General features: G+C 35.6%; 2 protein-coding genes and 1 pseudogene across 2 annotated transcripts; all 3 read right to left on the bottom strand.

The window, feature by feature from the left end:
* Positions 1-10,028: 10,028 nt before the first annotated feature.
* On the bottom strand, positions 10,029-10,994 carry LOC148563632 (protein FAR1-RELATED SEQUENCE 5-like; annotated as a pseudogene).
* Positions 10,995-11,497: 503 nt separating this feature from the next.
* On the bottom strand, positions 11,498-11,938 carry LOC148563631 (protein FAR1-RELATED SEQUENCE 11-like). The gene has a single exon (XM_088486882.1). The coding sequence runs from the start codon at positions 11,936-11,938 to the stop codon at positions 11,498-11,500; it is 441 nt and encodes a 146-aa protein (XP_088343008.1).
* A 60-nt stretch (positions 11,939-11,998) lies between these two features.
* On the bottom strand, positions 11,999-12,888 carry LOC148563630 (uncharacterized). Its single transcript, XM_088487712.1, has 2 exons — positions 12,865-12,888; positions 11,999-12,334 (listed from the first exon to the last, which is right to left on the bottom strand). The coding sequence occupies exons 1-2, from the start codon at positions 12,886-12,888 to the stop codon at positions 11,999-12,001; spliced, it is 360 nt and encodes a 119-aa protein (XP_088343838.1).
* Between the last annotated feature and the right edge of the window lie 6,517 nt (positions 12,889-19,405).

Raw genomic sequence — 19,405 nt, 5'->3', positions numbered from 1 at the left:
TCAGTTGAAACATTTAACCATCCACTGATCAGCATCTCATCCTCTTTCCAATGCCAGTGTTGAATACTATCTTGTCTCCGATCTTCAATATCATCATCATTAAGGTCGATAGCATCTAATCTACAAAGGTTGGCAAAATCTGAATATTGCGAATTTGGACTAGATTGTATAGGAGTCTGAGAGGATGGATTAGAAGAGCCACCAACACCAGATGAGTTATGTCTTGATGCACTGAATTGAGTTGGAAACGGCAAGGAAGTTGGAGTAACATTTCCGATAGAGGGGTTAAATATGGACGAAAATGGAAAATGGGGTGTTTGTGAATTTTGATTTTGCGGTTGGAATATAGGAAACTGATTATTATAAGGAGCTTGAAAATTGAAATCAGAAAGATTTTTGTGGATTTGGATTTTGAAATGAATTTGGTAGTGTGAAGTTTTGATTTGGAACTTGAGAGTTTGAGGTTTGAGATTGTTGGTATTTGGAATTTGATAAAAGTTTTGTAAGTAATTGAAGAAAGAGTTGAGTTGGTTTGGATCCATTTTTTCGAACAAAAAATAATAGTAGCAAAACTTTGATTTTGTAAACTTGGAAGAAGATAAAGAAGAGTAGTAGATAGTGTGAGAATAGAAGTGTATCTAAGTGGTATATATAGAGTAACAAAATATTAATTTATTAATAATAACGGTAACATAATAACGGCTAGTTTCTAACGGCTAATTTTACAACGGCTAGTTTTACAACGGCTAATTTAATATAATAATATAAATATAAATAATATTTAATATTAATTATGATATAAATAATTAATATAAATTATTAATTAAAAATATTTAATTATTTAATCTAATTAATTATTATTTAAATAATTATTATAAATTATTAATTAAATAAAATTATAATTATTTAATTTAATTAATTATTATAATTATTATTAAATTGAATATTATTTAATTATTTAATATAATTATTTATTATAATTTAATTATTTAATATAATTATTTATTTAATTATAATTTCATTTAATTATTTATTTAAAAGGTAATGACAAGTTACCATTGGTTCTCCTTAAATCCCTCTGAGCAGGGACTCATCTACCTTAAACTCTGTGAGGGAACTTGTTTCTCTGCTTCTTTAACGGTAAATTTCTCAAAGTGTCAGGAAAAAGTTGAATGGAATCACCCATTAAAGATGCTCTTAAAGGACCTGTTTTCAAGATTCCAAGTATGTGGTTGTGGTTGCTGCCATACATGTGGGTAGTTTTTGAAACTTTGACTCCTTGAATTTTTATAATCTGTTATATTGAGCCATGTAATTAAGTAAAGGAGTTATATAATGTTGCAGGTGTTGAGGAGATGACGTTGGCAAACTGTGAAGCAGTTTTTTTTTTTACGAAAAACTTTTAGATGGGCTGAAGTTGTCTTAGATATTTGAGCCAGTATGGAAGCCCATTTTTTTTTTGTTGTATTTTCTCAACCCATTGTTAGTTAGTTGAGAAGAGGAAGCTGGGCCAAACTCCATCAACACCTACACTTGATCTAAGCCAGAAAACTCTATCAACACAGTTTTTTCAAGTCCAAAAAAAAAAAAAATACAATTCTTTAAAATAATTAATGCTTTGACATAAAATAATACAAAAATATTCTTCATTAGTTTTGTACACCAAAATCAGTCACTAATATATTTGTGTATCAATACATATAGAATAATTTAATTTTAATATATATTTATATTCCAGCATATATTTTATACCAATGACTGATTTTGGTGTGCACGTAACATAGTCAAAAATAATCATGAATATAACAATAATAAAAAATGCTATTTGTAAAAATTCATCAGCTACCATATATTTATGTATAAATATATGTATTATTTAACTTTTTTAATATTATATTCTAATATATATTTTATACCAATAGTTGATTTTGATAGCTGATTTTAATGTACACGTAATTGGTTAAACAATAATGTTAATAATTTATTAATGGTATGAATAAGGTGTAATATATAATACTTGTGAAAATCAAAATACATTCTAATTATTCACTGGGAATAAGTAGCTAGGTAAAGCAATGTTAAAAGATGCTATTTAAATTAGGTGATTATTTCGATACGATTATAAATTTATATATACTGGTAAGATATAAAAAATGGACAATAAAAACTCGCCACGTGAATTATATTTATGTCTATTAGTATTTATTTTTTAATATTTTTTAAAAAAATATTATATTACTTTATATACAAAAAATCGTCATAAATAATAATAAAAAGATAAATATATCTTTATAATTATTTTTGTTAAATAACTCTTTATTTCTTTGACAGAAACATCCTTTAATCAAAATTAGAGTCAAATGAAATATAATAATTTTAGGAAAAAAAATCAAAATCAAATCAATTTGTGTTCCTCTTTTTCATTATTTATCGAAGTCATGGATAAAGCTGAATCATGCATATTGCATTATGGTTAGGGTTACTTTAAGGGTTAGGCTTACTGCTAGGATTAAGGTTAAAGGTTGCATTCCACTATAGCAGAGTTGATGGTTTTTTGATGTAGAGAGGTGTTATTATATTCAGAAATCTCATTAGGGTTAGAGTTACTATTAGTATAAAGGTTAGTGTGAACGTTAGGGTTTAGGGTTACATTGCACTATAACGAGAGTGATCGTTTTTTTATGTGGAGTGGTGTTATTATTTTCAGAAATTTGCACAAATACAAAGATATGTTGTGTATGATGTTTTTGATTTTTTTTTTTATTGGATTTTATCATCAAATATGTTTTTAATAGGGTTCAAAATTTGAAGTGGCTTTAATTTCAATAAAATCAAATAAAATTATTTAGTTTTATGTACATATAGTACTATTATTGATTTAAGCAAAAGTTGTAATATTGTAAAATATAATTAGTCTTTGAAAATATCCTGTTAAGAAATTAAAGCACTAACACAAGGATTTAAAGAATAACATCTAATTTAAAATTTAATTTGTTCGGGTTTATTAGAGTGAACAAATGACGAACTATATGTGCATGGCACAATAATTATTATCTTCTGAATATCAAAAGGTAAATTATAAGCTCTTTATTTATTTTTATACAGTTCTCCACAATGTTATATATCTTTAAATTTGATCATATATCTTTTTGATGATTGTCGATTGCAAATTTTACTTCAATCAATTATAGTTTACATGTTAATCTAACTTTTTATTCTCTTAATGACTTTATATGTTTTATTTTGTCATCAATTTAGTGATCTTCATTGTTTAAGTTTTTAAGCTTTCATTCTATTATATATAATTATGTTGCATATAAATTTTTAAACTGAATTAATGAATTTATTGATTTAGAATATATTTTTTACTTTTAAAACTAGTAATAGAGAAATATTTTCTATACAATACATAGTTAAACATATGCATAAAATCTTGTTTCTGAACCTGTGTTAAAACTAATTTAAAAAATATAAAAAAAATTTAATTATTTTAATGAGAAAAAAAGAACAAAATTTCTAAATTAAGTTTCTATTATTTTATACAAACATACTTTTGATATAAAGGTTTAATTTTTTTTATATTTATATAGAATTCTAGTTTCAAATTATAAATCCTAGTGTATCATTGGAGTCGTTAGTTTCACGAACTCTCTTTGTATTTAGGACATTCATATTATTTAGAAACCCTAATGATTTGTTTACGTGAGTTGCCCAATATTTTATATAAACATACTTTTCATATTCAGGTTTATTTTTTCTAATATTTATATATAATTCTAGTTTCAAATCATAAAATCTAAAGATTAGTGCATCCTTAGGTGTTAACGTGCCAGACGATTCCCTCTTTTACTATTAAATGTGTATAAAAATAAATCAATGTAAAATTAGTTAGTATAATAATTTATTCATAATTTAATCAAAATATTTTAAGTTCAAATATTAAAAATAAAAATTTTATTTTTGATAATTAAATATAGTGAATAATATTTTAAGAATGAAACTGTCTACTAAGTTTTTTTATTTTTTTTATCTGAGTTATATTTTTAGTTTAATTAATGATATTCAACAAAATTAATTTCAATATATATATATATTTTTGTCCCTGTTCTTGCAATTTAATTCAGTTTTCTATATATAACATTTAAAAAAAATTGTTAATGGAGAGCAGTTGAATAAACAAATTATAATATAAAATAATATCATTTTAAGAAAATGTACTACAACAATAATTTATAATTTTAACAAGAAATGTAATTATTACTTGCTAAGTGATGTGATTTGGAGACACTCGTCGCTGGCAAAAAGGCTTTTTCAACCCAAGAATTACCCTCTGCCTACATAATTACTATCCCTCCCCCAATTTTCTCTTCATTCATTAGTTCCTAAGCCACTCTGAACACACAGGGGAGGTAGTAGAACCCGAGATATCCGAGTTTCCTAGGAATCTTCACCAGAGATATCCCACCTTTGAAGAGGGGCTGAAGTGGATCTTCAAGTAGTGGTGTACTTTAGCTTGTATCTGTGGTCAAAGGTGTTCCAGTCGGTGGGTATGCTGCTCCACGAAAAGGAAGTGGCCTCCATGCTGGAGGTGGCAGCTACTATACCTAGGAGGTGGAGCCTACTCGGGGCCGCTTTCTTCACCATGAGACTCTCATCCAGCAGCCGGCAGTAGAAACCCAAAATTCATTAGCGACAGGTTGCAGTTGAAGGCACGACGTCAGAAGGTAAGTATCGGTCCCCTAAGGGATTTGATGTTCATGTTAATTTGGGCAAATCAAAGCAATGACTATCCTGACTATCCGTGTGCTGTTTACGAAATTATTGTGGTGGTGGATGCAGATGCTGACGTTATACCCTTGTTACAGGAGGCCATTGCGTCCTTGGAAGGCTGTGTTTCGCAGCTTGAGGTTGAAAAGTTTGAGCTTCTAATGCAACTAGCGGGGGTAATGGAACAACTCTCCACACTATTCACTGTAAAGAAATGCCAAAAGTAAGCACATGCTCCAAAAGTGACCCGCCGGGTTATGGTGCCTTGGACGAATATCCGTGTAAGCATCAAGGGTTTTGATGTTAGAGTTTAGGTAAGCTTGGGTTCCTTTATGGATTTTTTTGTGCACGATGTATCCTTGTGTTGTGTCAGTTTAAGTAGATTTGTGTTGTATGAATTCGTCTTACTTGTCCGGTACTGAGTGTCTTAGAGGCTGTAAATACTTTGAGATGAATATAATTATGGTAACCAGTTAGTCATGGTAAACATTGATGTTTCGGTTATCTATTCGTGTATGATCCGTTGATCATGTATCTGCTAATATTCCCTTGAAAATTGTCGATCACTGAGGACTATGGAACATCATTAAAGGTGCTGTAAATCACGCCTATTTTTTCGAGGGGGGGAAGGGGAAGGGTACACTGAAAAGGTTTTAAATTTTCATCGACTAATTTGTTTGATGCCTCAGGAGGGTTAAGGATTCAAATCTTGGATATAACAACAAATATGAGTCTAAAAATACAAAAAGTGGGTCATTTTTCAGGAATAAGATTTTTTTAATTACCTGATAAATCATGACAGCATTGTTAAATTTTCTTAATTGATCATGTCTTTTTTTTAGGGAAAAAAGTAAATAACATTAACCTTCAGAACTTGCTAAGGAAAGATCTTTTCGGCCCATAAAACCATTGGTTGCGTATTTCTAGAAAGCATATGTCACACCTCGTCTCCCTCCCCCCTCACCTTTTAGTCACGTCACATTGATGGATGTGGCTATAGAAACATACACATCAAAAGAGTGATATTGATGTGCAAGACAATTTAAGCAATTATAGCATAGCCCTTTGACATACCCCACAATTTCAGAGGTAATAAATAATTTGTAGTGTTCAGCTATGGAAAAGTGGAGGTGTGAATTTATTATTATTATTATTTTGGACAGAGATGTATGAAGTTAGAACTGTGTGGGTACAATATTTCTTGTTTGAGCTTTTTTTTTGTGTGTATATTTAAATTATCCATTCAAAGTACCTTTCGAAGGTGTTAGATGTATACCCCCACCACATCTACCAACATACCGATGTTTTCATTGCGTTTTTAGTTTTCTCAGGTGTTTGTTTTGCAATATAGGCACATCAGAAGAATGCAGAACAGTTTGGTCGTATGGCTGATGAAATGAAGAGGGGCCTCACATTGGTGGAGGCGTGCATGGAAATATTCGTAGGTCTTCCACAAGGGGCTCCATCACGTGAAAGAAGGGGTCCAACCAATGTTACTGTCACCGGCGTTGATAGCATCGTCATGGAGTGTACAAAAACTCCTTGCGGTTGCCAGATAATGTGGTGGAGAGTTGCTCCGATGTCCCATGCACTAAGATCCCACCTACTAGAAGTGACGATGATACCCCCATTCTACCAAGTCTCGGTGGCATGTGGAATGACGATACATCATGTTCGGGGCCATGATATAAGTGGAAGCTGCAAATGCACTAAAGACCCCAGCCATAAGCATTCGTGCCTTCGAGGTGATTCTGCATCATGCGGTTTCACAACCTTACATCCCCACCCACACCAAGGGACTAGTGAAGTTTCATCTTTTTTATTGTTAAAACAGTGTGATTGATATACCTTGTTGTCTTGGCACATAAACATCTTAATGCTTCGTTCTTCAGGCTAGACTTAGAGATGGTATTGGGACTTCAGTTAGTCGTGTCGATGTAAATCTGAATCCAACAAAACTTCCTAAACTAACACTAGAATCACCCAAAGACATGAAAAAATTTGGCAAGATTAGAAGGCCCCGAAGGGAGTCACCCTCCTAAATCTCCTCTACACCAGTTGGGGTCATCTTCCTGCCAATTAGTTCAACATGACATTGTTGTTTACATGCGAGAATTCAAATGTCATACTTTTCTCTAAGCAGCGTTATTAGTTTTTTCAGTTCATTCATTCTCAATTGAAGATAACGAAGGCCATGAGGTATTGTTTGGATGAGGCCCAATCAATAGCTTACATATTTGGAGACTCGATGAATATAAACGAGGGGATATGAAGCTTCAGAGGGAAGACTTTAATTGCCTGCTGCCAGGCCAAGAACCATCAGCGTACATTATGTAACTCATCGCCTTCAAGACGGCATAGACCCAATCACAGTTGCAGCAACGCACAGTGTGGTCACTTCCTTTATCCTTTTTGGTAACATTTTGCAAGACTTCCAATACCTCTTTATTATGCCTTCATGTTGTATTAAGCATGAAACCATGCATGTATGCAGGAGTTCGCTCTGAATCCCAACATTAGTGATGTACAAATCGAAGCACTCGTTAGCAGAGACTGGCTTCCAGCACCCAACATGCTAAAATACGTTAGGGTTTATTTCATTTAATATCTTGGCGAATAGAAACTTTGTTAACTCCATCATGTCTGACATTGGCCCCTTTTATAGGTGTACGTTCAAATAAAAGACAGTCTAAAGCTGGATGGGGAAGATCACTTCTATTTGATGGTTGTCAATATACAACGTGGGAAGATCTGGCTCCTAGATAGCTACCCCATTGACGATACAATGATCAGAAGGAAATATGCACCCAAAGTTGTGGTGAGTATCATTGGTTCAATTGTGTTTGGTTGACTCTGTGCTTAATTTTTTTTGAAAATTTTTGCCTAAATTTGTTGCAATTTTTTGGCCTTTTTTATGGGTGCCACCAACGATACCATACACAAAATATTAGGCCAATACTTGTTTTGGGCCGGTGTGTTATGCAGACATGAAAAGACAGAAGAGGAATCCAATACCTTTTCTTAGTTCATACTCTATCAAAAAAAAGGGAACAATATAGTATGGCATAAACTAAAAAAGGTGAACAGCACCCATTTTGGGCCTCGGTCTTTCATTAACAAGCAACACTCACAAAAAAGAAAATGTCAATCTGAAATTCTTACAATACTCATCTCCCATCTCCACTATCTTTACCTCATCCTATTCAGCAGCTTCGTCGTTCGTGGCAGCTCCATCGATGTCAACGCGGTCGCTCCTCGTGGTGTTTTGTCTCGATCACCAGCACGCGTCTTTTTGTGGTTTCGCTTAAGTTTTAACTTCTTAAAGAAAGATGATAATTGTTATTCATTTTTGTTACTCCTTTTGTTGTTGTTTCACTGTTAGTATTGTTGTTGTCATCGATTGTTAATTTTTTTTATCTTCGGTATTTACTGCAGCTCGTGTTTTTTTAAATTAATTTGTTTTTGGTTCTAATTTATGTTAATCATCACTTTTTTGTTATTCTCTTTATTTTTATGCCTATTAATTTAGACTTACATTCTTAATTGGACAGATCAGAGGATACTTTTTTTTTTTACAATTCATTATCCTTATGTGTGCAAATTATGGTGATTGTCTAGGCCAGGACTTTGGACCACATTCTAAAGGTTAAGTTCTCTGACCTTAACCTCCTAGGATGTAAACCTCCATTTGCAGAATGGAATACTGATTTTGTTCTCGCATTTTCTAATATGGGAAATTGGTAATGACGCTGTCAAACTCATTTTGCACTTAGTATGAGTTGAGGCTATTACATATTGTATTGTTAAAAAACTGAGTTGGACTTGTTTGATAGCTACAAGGATAAGCTATGGATCTTGCTTTGGCTACAGATGGAGCAAGCATTCACTCTAAACCCTCCTAACCATAAGAAGGTTTGTGTCATCTGTCGATCTAAACATTTTGTTTGGCATCTCATACTTTTGCACAACTAATGCATATTGTTTCCTCACTTAATGATTTGATAGAACAACAACATAGAATTCCTTGGGATAAGATCTGCATCGACATTGCGTTAGGCTTAGCGACATAGCACGTCAACCAGATGAGGGACAAATTCCTACAGAGTGCTATGGTGGATTGGAACAACAACTGGACCCGGCTGAAATTCTTCCTTGAAGAAATGTCAATCGTATTATCCACTATGTTATTAGTAGACATCTGTGTAGTAGAAGTATATTTAGTGTTAGGATCAAGTTTTGAACTAGGTACTATTATATGTGCAAGCAAGTGGAAGTAAATTAGAGGTTGTGTTTTGTGTGTCTGGCATTTTGGCAATAATAGTAGGAAACCCCATAACCTTGAAATGGTGGTTGCTATGTTATTAGCTGACCATCACTCTCATGTCATGAAATTTCTCCATACACTTTATTTTGGACCTACAATCATGATCAATTTACAATGTGCATGCATCCATATGTTGGTCGGAGGAAGCAATCAAAGGGATGTTAAACGAGGCATGCACATGACAAAATTGTACTTTACACTCATGCTTCATATTTATTAACTACTACTCTTCATCTCAACCATTTGCACATAAGGTTTCTATTTTCTATGTTTTTTATTAAGTATAATACTCGTGATTGAAACTTTTCATGCAACATCTACTCCTTCAACCTTCAACTCAGTAATCTGTATCTACTCTTTCAACCTTCAACTCAGTAATCCATATCTACTCCTTCAACCTTTAATTATGTAATCCTTAAGCTAACAGTTGTTTTCGATTTTAATTTATCAAAATGAGAATCAAATGGAGCATACTTCCACATGAAGTCCTAAATAGAAAATGCAAGTAAACGTACTTCCACATAAAACCTAAATAATAGCAGGGTACCAAACACCACTTCAGTGTCTCAAACATCAGTTCCTTATGGAACAACACTTTAAACCCCTATATAGTTTTAACACTAACACAACAAACCTGTATCTAGTTTTGACCATAATAAGATAGTAACTAATAAGACATCCATGCTCACTAAGTCTATAGGTCTTAATTTAATTGCATAGTCAGACAAGAGGCATATCAGACAGTACTGAAGCACATCCGTATCATCTCATATTGCATAATAGATTTGAGGATGACTCACGCATGATCAACGATATTTTTTCCGGCTTAACGGTACCATCCGTATCATCCTTTGAACATAATACGTAGATTTTTCCCTTAGAGGTCGAATTCATCACCATTCTAGTATATAAAAAAAATACACACATGAAGCAATTCCTAAAGCATCGTAAGCCACAGATCTGAACAACACGGACTTACATTTGGTTCATCCATGTCATCCTCCTCTTGGACAACATCCATGGTCTACCAATCTTTTTGAGCCGTTGAAGCATCCCGACTGCCATTAACAAACGTACCACCGCACTTGCGAGAGTTGTGCCCTGCCTTGCCATACTTGCGGCCTCATTGCACCCTTCGGATCTTTCCCTTGGACGTTACTTCACATTGCCCGCATCCTTTGTGCCTTGCCCGTAAAGGATCTTTAACACCAAGCCTGTTACCCGCATCAACAGCCCCGACCCTTAAGCGATGCTTCTCTCTTAAAGCTACCCTTTCGTTGGCAATTTTATTCTTCAACCCAAAATAATCTTCAAAGTAACAACATGACAATCTAATCAAGTCTCTACAATTGTCAAGCATTACTACATGCATACTAATGTAAGCAGCATTTGGAATCTCTCCAACACGTCTAACATTGTTTAGCATCGGTTGTTTGGCTTTCTTTGTCCACCTTTCCAATATTAGCAAAGCAGGGATGACGGTGATGTTTAGATACACCAACACACCTAGTATGTGAACACATGGAATGCCAAAAGACTCCATCTGCAAGCATGAGCAAGTAAACTCCTCATCCAATTCCGTCCATGCAACATTCCAGGACCTTTGTTGGCAGTACATCGTGACTTCAAACAGGGTGCATGAGGTTGTCTTCTTGCTTGAAAGTACCCTAACATTACTGACCAAAAGAAGAACCTCTTGGAAAATTTGAAAAACCTCTTTTGTGTAGATTGCCGCTGCATACCTTTCCAACGCCTCCAATTTTTGTTTTCAACACAGGTCCATATACGCAGACTTGTAATCTGCAACCAGCTCTCGCCTTCTCATGAACTCGAGGTAATGTTGAAAATGCTCAATGAATTCCTGAAGGTTGTAACCATTTCCAATAAATTTCCCTATCTGCATATTAAGTGCCTCATATCGAGAGGTTGTCTTCAGGACAATAAAGAATTTTTCCTGAATATAAGTGTTAGACCACATATATTTTCGTTTATATAGGTTAGTAACCCATGCATGATGCTCTAAGACAAGCTCTTCCACCATCTCACTCCATAAACACTCAAATTGATCAACCTCAAGATCAACCATAAGGCATAAACGAAACATGCTGAAAAACCTAGGTTGCCCGACTTTAGGCGTCGTATTTCGTAGCAGGTGCCAACTGCAAAGCCTATGATGCGCACTTAGAAAGACAACACTTATTGCATTTTTCATTGCGAGATCACCATCTATCATCACAGACTGCGTTTCCTTTCCTTTCATTGCCTCAAGAAATGCGTTCAACAACCACACATAACTATCCCCAGCCTCATTACTAAGAATAATGCACCCGAAAACCAATGTCCGCATATGATGATCAGCTCCTGAGAATATCACTAACGGGCACTTGTACCGATTCTTTCCGTATGTCACATCAAATCATAATGGCTAGTTCTACCGCACCAGAATATGTTCTGCAACCTCCTCTCATCATCTAATGAGTACTTCCAAAAGATACTAGCATCATTGCTCTTTAAACTGCACAAATACTTAAGATCACACTCCATATTGGTTGCTCCAGCTCTTCTTTGATTTTCTATGGCATTATATATGTCTTTCATTTCAAATCCAACTGTATCAAATCCATCGGACTGGTTAGCAAATGCACGAAATATGGTTGAAACCTGCATCCCGACTTTTCTCATGCAGTTAATTTGGTGTAGTTCCCCTTCTTTAATTGCTCGATGAGAATGCAACAACCCCCAGAACCTTGCATCCAACATGTCATGGTTGTGTTGATCAGAAAAGAATTCTACGAACCATCGCCCGGTTCTTTTGTCAAGGTGAATCTTTATACGTACATAACACATGCATCGTGTGATTGGTCAATGATCCATTTTCTTATCAACTCGATAGGTGTATTTGCCCTTTCACTCGCCTTGTCTCGACCATACAAATATTTGCCACAAAATTTCTCCCTCCGACCTAACCTTCGTGCTTCCCCCAACCTTGGACCACCGAACCGAGAACCCATTGATGTGCACATACTCATTGAAGTCATAAGCTGGCTGCAAGTCTACAAACTCAAATCCCCGCATCTGATCCGATGTCAACGATATAAAATTGATCCAGTCGAATGAGCTAATATTGTCTAGAATGATTACCGACTCTTCTTGTCCATGTGTGTCCTCACCAATGTTGATTTCTTCTTCCTTGCCAAACCTCATTTCTTCATCCTCAACAAACATGGTCTCGCTTGTGATCACCTGTTCCACCATATTACATGAAAAAGCATAAATCACAACTGCTAATTATACTAAACAACGACTATAACCCAAATCTAAGTTAACAACATAGACAAAGACTTCACTTGTACTCTAGACTCTCTTCAAAAATTAGAAGATACTGCATAGCTTCCTTCCACCCCACCCTCACCTTACAACAAACACCATACTTCAATTTATTAAAAAAAAACAAAACGGTCGCAACAAACACTACATCACACTAGACACAAATAATCAAAGAATAATATGGTGCAGTGACTCAACTAACAACAAATTCCAGCCACCACACTACCACCCTGCAACCCCCTTCCCCTTCACCCTGTCCACTAACAACAAAAACAACATCGATATAGACACAAAATAGCCCAATCAGATGTACATCAGCAATGGTCAAATTAAATAGTGCACAACACCACAACTGGGGTCAACATTCATAACCTACATCACTAACCATAATCGATATCATCGTAATTCCGTAAACACTATTATAACCCAAATTTTGAACAACATACCTCATCGTTTGTGACGTCTGCCATGGAATCTTGCTCGGGTTCCAGAAATTATGCAAACTCAACTATTCAGATTTCCTGGATGACCTCCTTTAAGAACCAGAAAATTTTTTCCTCACGTTAGAAGCTTCCGTTTAGCATATATATTAGTTCATCGATGAATGTGTATAATTCCTATTAAGTTAAACAACATTCAGAATGCATTTATTTTAGGCTTTATGCATCCATATTATTAGAATTGTGATATAACTTTATGTGAAGTACTTAATTAATAACATTATCCCTATAGTAGACCCATTCAAATGAAAAATTGATATGTTAAAGAGCCAACATTTCTCTACAGATTATACACACATACTTTCCAATTTTTTTCTGCATTTGTTAGCAGCTAATGTTTCTCCAAAATTTATACTCATCGATAACCTTTTCAGATCTCCCAAATCAAAAGGGCCACAACTAATCCAACATGATTCAATTCAAAACTAATCGTGGACGTCAAAACTAATTTCATCAAGTAAATGATGCAATAAAAACAACTGAACACAAACGAGCCGCATAACAACTTCAACAATGGATCTCATCTGAATGCCCTAAACACCAACCGAAAATAGCGTTGTGCAAAACGTACCTCATTCATGAGTTCCGCCATTGTGTTCCTCGCTGGGTTGCAATATTGGTGCTAAGACGTGCGCATTCGACGATCCCTCCGCCTCAAGAGATGCCCCAAGCAGCAGCAACTTCTTCGACTTTGTCTCTCACTCTCTCTCTGCCAAACTCTGTTAGTTTTAAAAAAAATTTTGTGGACGTTAACACTAACTTGTCTTAGTGTTGCAATTTTATCGCCACATCATTAAAAAGGAAAGGTCAATGCATAATTACTATATCTCAAATTGACCCCAATTTTTTTTTTTTTAAATTTAATGACCAATCCTAGTCCTTCAAGGACCATAATATACTTTTTCCCACCATAGAAGCTTCCTTGCATTATTACTTGTTTATGCAATGTATCGTTTGATATTTATTTTTAACATGTCACATTTTTAATTATTGGTGCATTTTATGATACAAATTTGTTATGGATATAAAAATAGGTAGCAGAATAGATACTCAGAAAGTTGTTGATGTTAAAGGAGAAAATAAACTAGATGCATATTTTAGATGGACCATATAGACATGGATGGTTTGTTATTTGAAGTTCTCAGAGAAAAAAAAAAGAATAAGGGACAAAATGAAGGTAGAGCATTTTCAACAGAAACTTATAGAAAAGCAGTAGAAAATATTAATGAAAAATTTTCTAAGTCTTAATAAGACCAAAGTACAAAATCGTTTAAGGACTCTCAAAGAGCAAATGGTAATAGCAAAAAAATTAGAATCAAAAAATGAAATAGCATGGAATGAAACTACTAAGACATTTGAGACTACCTTAGAAGCATGAAAAGCTTTAATAAAAGTATGTATGACGCTTTTATTTAATATTAGTTTTTGTTAGCATTTGTTTGTATATGTTCTAAATGTATACTATGTTATAATTATTTTTTTTTGTTTTCAATCAAATCCCAAACTGAGACAGATTAAAGGAAAACCTCTTTATCACTTGAATATTTTTAGAGAGATATATGAGAAAGATATGACAACTGAACGTCGAAGTGAGACTGCTAAAGAAAAATTATAAAGATGGTCAAATGAAAAGAATATCAATATTAATGATGTTGATGAGTGATAAACCACTATTTTATGGTTTATCTTGTGTCTAATTGAGTGGTTTCATCAAGTCTTTACCCACTTATTCATATGATTTATATGATTTCATAATCCCTTCCTAGTTTTGTCCTATGATTGAAAACTCGCTTCCTAGAGATCTTTAATTTGTGTATTTTAATTCTCCTTTATACCATTCGATGCCGTGATCCATGTGTTAAGTGTTTCAGGCTTTATAGGGCAGGAATGGCTTAGAGAATGGAGAGGAAGCTTGCAAAAATGGAAGGAACACAAGAAACTAAAGAGATAACCAGCGAACACCGACGTGCACGCCTGGCTCACGCGAGCGCGCGGAATGGAGAAATTTGCAGCGACGCGTGCGCGTGCCTGACGCGTACGCGTGGATTGGAGTCTGCACAAAAGACGCGCACGCGTGGACGACGCGTACGCGTGACAAGGAAATTTGCCAATGACGCGCACGTGTGACTGACGCGTACACGTGACCTGCGCGATCTGCAGAAATAACAGAAAATGCTGGGGGCAATTTCGGGCCTCGTTTTGACCCAGTTTTCGGCCCAAAAACACATAATAAAGCTAGGGAACGTGCAGAGACTCAAGACACGTTCACACATTCTCATTAGGATAGTTTTTAGGATTTTAAATCTGAATCTAGAGAGAAACTACTCTTCCTCTAGGTTTCTTTACATTCATAGTTTCATAGTTTATTGCTTTTGCTTTTGGATATTGAAGAGTCATCACCTCCGTTGAAGATACTATTCTAGTTTATTTCCTTACTTACTCTTTTATTTATTCCATATTCTTAATTCTTGTTTAGAGTGGTAATTGGATTATTTTCATGGATTGTTAATGCAAAGGATTACTTTTACTCTTAATTAATTTGAATCTCTATTTTATTTAAATTATTATGTTTCTTTTCTATTCCAAACTCCCAATAACAAAGATGGTATCCATGTCAATAGAGTAGATTCCTTACTTGATATGGGGGTTGATTAAGAGGAGACACTTGAGTTGGAATGCTCAAGTGGTTAGTTAAAATTGGAAGTTGTTGGCTAATTCTGTATTTACTAACGCTAGACCTTCCCAAGGGAGAGGACTAGGATTTGCAAATAAGAGTTAGCTCAATCACTTGACTTTTCTTTATTTAGTAAGGGTTAACTAAGTGAAAATAACAACCTCTTTATACTACACTTGAGAGAATTCCAACAAGGATAGAACTTCTGATTAATCATTCCCCCAGTCAAGGCTTTTTATTTTGAATAATATAAATTTCTTTTTTATTTTCATTGCACTTAATTATAATTATTTATTTTCTGTCATTCAACTCTCAAAATTCTTGGAAAACTCCTAATTAATAACTTAGCACCCTTTCTAGCAACTCGTTGGGAGACGACCTGGGACTCATACTTCCACTATTTTTATTCTAAATTTTGTGACACCTTTCTAAATTGATGAGACGGATTTTAGCTGGTTAAGAGCTATACTCGCAACGTTGTTCTTATATTACAATCTCTTAATTGGCCTAACTTCTACCACGCATCAATGAGATACTGGTGCATGGAATTAAACTCCGCACAATTGAACCGGCAAGTGCACCGAGTCGTCCAAGTAATACCTCAGGTGAGTGAGGGTCGAATCCCACAGAGATTGTCAGATTGAGCAAGCAATGACTATCTTGTAAATCTTAGTCAGACGATTAGAAAAGATGGTTGTTTGTTTGAAAGCATAAACAAAATAGTAATGAACAAAATACCAGATCGATGTGCAAATAGTCATAAAGATTCAGTTAAGGCTTCGGAGATGCTATTTCTTTCCGGATTAACTTTTCTTACTTTCTACTTCAATAACGAATGATTCATTCAGTGGCAGCCGTAAGTGACTAACTCATGTTCTATCATCAAGTTAATCTCTTCTAAACTACAACAGTCCACCATATTCGAGTAACTCATGTCCTCTCATCAACTTGACTCATGGCTTCTCACTGTAGCCGAAGATGAAGCTCTAAGCAATCCACTCCCCTTCACGATCCTACTCAAAATGCCACAGATAAGGTCGGATCTTCCGAATCAGAGAGTGCCGCTTTTCTGACTCTAGCCTTAGTGCCATAGAGACCTCAGTAACCCACGGTCAACGGAATTTCATGTCACGTATCCAAAGTTGCCCAATACTCTCTTGGAATCTGCAATGCATTCTCTAGCTTTAGTTCAATGCTATCTGGGTCAGGACTCGTACGGAACCCATGTAGAACAAGGATGAATGCCACGGTTCACCCTCAATTCGTTGAGATTGAAGAACGGGAACGCATAAGAGAATAGAATCAGACACGTTGAAATAGAAACAGTAATATTATTAATCCATGAGAATCAGCAGAGCTCCTAACCCTAACTTTAGGAGGTTCAGTTGCTCATAACTTATAAAAAATAGTAATGTAATTTGAAAATAGTGTGGAAGATCTATCCTAACATGCGTGATCTTCTCCTTTAAATACTAATCTAATAACTAGAGATTACAGAAATAAGATAGACTAGACTCTTGGTGCAAAAATTCACTTATTGGGCCCACTTGGTGAGTGTTTGGGCTGAGTTTTGGGTGAATTCACGTGCTTAGACTCCTCTTGGAGCGTTGGACACCAGGCTTGCTCCCTTTTGGGTGTCCAAACGCCATCTTGGTCCTTTGAGGGGCGTCTAAACGCCAGGCAGGAGGTCAGATGGGCGTTCAACGCCCGTTTTGGGCCATCCTTTCTAAAAATCAGTATGAACCATTATATATTTCTGGAAAGCCCTGGATGTTAGCTCTCCAACGCCATTGAGAGTGCATCATTTGGACCTCTGTAACTCTAGATATGCTCATTTGAATGCACAGAGGTCAGAATTTGACAACATCTGCAATCCTTTCTCTGTCTCTGAATCATGCTTTTTCAAAACTTGCCAGAATCACCCAAAAATCACCTAAAAATATAGAAAACATACAAAAATCCAAAGTAGCATCCAAAAAGTGATTTTTGCACTAAAACCTACTAAAACTTGATAAAACTTAACAAAACATAACCAAAAACACTAAGAAAATAGTACGAAAAGGCGTATAAAATATCTGCTCATTAGAACACTAAACTTAAACTGTTGCTTGTCCCCAAGCAACCAAAAACAGAGTAGGATTAAAAAAAGAGAAGGAGACAATAAATCTCAGAGTTTTCAATGAAGGTCAGTTCCAATTGATGAGCGGGGCTAGTAGCTATGTTAGTTCTGAATAGTTTTGGCATCTCACTTTTTTTTGAAGCTCAAAAGTATTGATATCTTTTGGAACTCAGAATCCGGATGATATTATTGATTTTCTTAGTTTAGCTTTTCTTGATTCTTGAACACAACTTCTTTTTGAGCCGGGCCGTGACCCTAAGCGCTTTGTTTTCCAGTATTACCACCGGATACATAAACGCCACAGACACTTAACTAGGGGACCCCTTGGATTCGACTTTAGCTTTGCTTAAAGTCCCAGACAGTGGTATCTAGAGTTCTTAGGGACACTCTTTTTCTTTAAGGGTCACGACTTTAACTGCTCAGACTCAAATTTTTCACTTGACACCTTCATACCACAAGCATTTAGTTAGGGGAAGCAGCTCATTTGAGCTTTTTAGGCCAAGATTTTGTTTCTTTAGATCCTCCTAACCATTGATGCTCAAAGCCTTGGAATACAATGGAAAATAATAGAAAACAGAAAAATACATAAAAATAACATAAGCAAGGGGGTAATGGAACGTGACCACCTTAGTGACGGCGGCTACTGCTTCCTCTAGTGGATCCAATGGAGCGTTTAAGCTCCTTTATGTCTTGCCCTTGTCTTAGTTGTTCTTCCCTCAAGGCTCTTTGATATTTTCTTATTTCATGAAGGATGGTGGACTGTTCTTGGTGTTCCAACCTCAGCTGATCCACGTTGGAGCTCAATTCTCCTAGAGGGGTGTTCAGTTGGTCCCAATATTTTTAGGGAGGAGAATACATCTCTTGAGGTATCTCAGAGATTTCTTGTTGAGGCAGCTGCACATGCTCTTGTTGTGGTGCGTGCGTAGGCTCTCTAACATGCTCCATCCTTCTTTTCATGATGGGCTTGTCCTCCTCTATGGGGATGTCTTCTTCTATGACAATTCCAGATGAATTGCATAGGTGACAGATGAGATGTGAAAATGTCAGCCTCGCTTGGGTGGAGGGCTTTTCTGCAACGTTGTACAACTCTAGAGGTTTCACCTCGTGTACCTCCACCTCATTCTCAAGCATAATGCAGTGAATCATTATTACTCGATCTATGGTAACCTCAGAATGGTTACTTGTTGGGATGATAGAGCGTTGGATAAATTCCAACCATCCTCTTGCCACGGGCTTGAGGTCAAGCCTACCTAGTTGGTATGGCCTGCCTTGCGCATCCCTCCTCCATTGTGCTCCTTCCACACAAATGTCCGCAAGCACTTGGTCTGACCTTTGGTCGGTATTGACCCTTCTAGTGTAAGAGTGAGGGTCTCCTAACATTTGTGGTAATTTGAGCGCCACTCTTACACTCTCCGGACTGAAATCTAAGAGTTTCTCTCGGACCATGGTGCGCCAATTCTTGGGGCTTGGGTTCACACTTGTATCATGCCTTTTTGTGACCTATGCATTGGCGTAGAACTCTTGCACTATTAGTAATCCAACTTCCGGGATAGGATTGGTTAGGACTTTCCAATCTCTTCTCCAGATTTCTTGTTGGATTTTTGGGTACTCATCATTTTTTAGCCTAAAGGGGACTTCGGAGATCACCCTTTTCTTTGCCACTACTTCATAGAAGTGGTCTTGATGAGCCTTGG

This window comes from Arachis ipaensis, chromosome B5 (assembly GCF_059453495.1).
Source record: "Arachis ipaensis isolate K30076 ecotype BB chromosome B5, ASM5945349v1, whole genome shotgun sequence".
Classification (NCBI taxonomy): Eukaryota; Viridiplantae; Streptophyta; class Magnoliopsida; order Fabales; family Fabaceae; genus Arachis; species Arachis ipaensis.
This window is presented reverse-complemented; position numbering and strand designations above follow the sequence as displayed.

Bases quoted from the DNA above. Each gene is read 5' to 3' on its own strand.
- LOC148563631 (XM_088486882.1), bottom strand. From the start codon at position 11,938: ATGTGTTATGTACGTATAAAGATTCACCTTGACAAAAGAACCGGGCGA.
- LOC148563630 (XM_088487712.1), bottom strand. From the start codon at position 12,888: ATGGCAGACGTCACAAACGATGAG. The intron at 12,335-12,864 runs GTATGTTGTTCA...ATGGTGGAACAG, and splicing joins CAGACGTCACAAACGATGAG to GTGATCACAAGCGAGACCAT.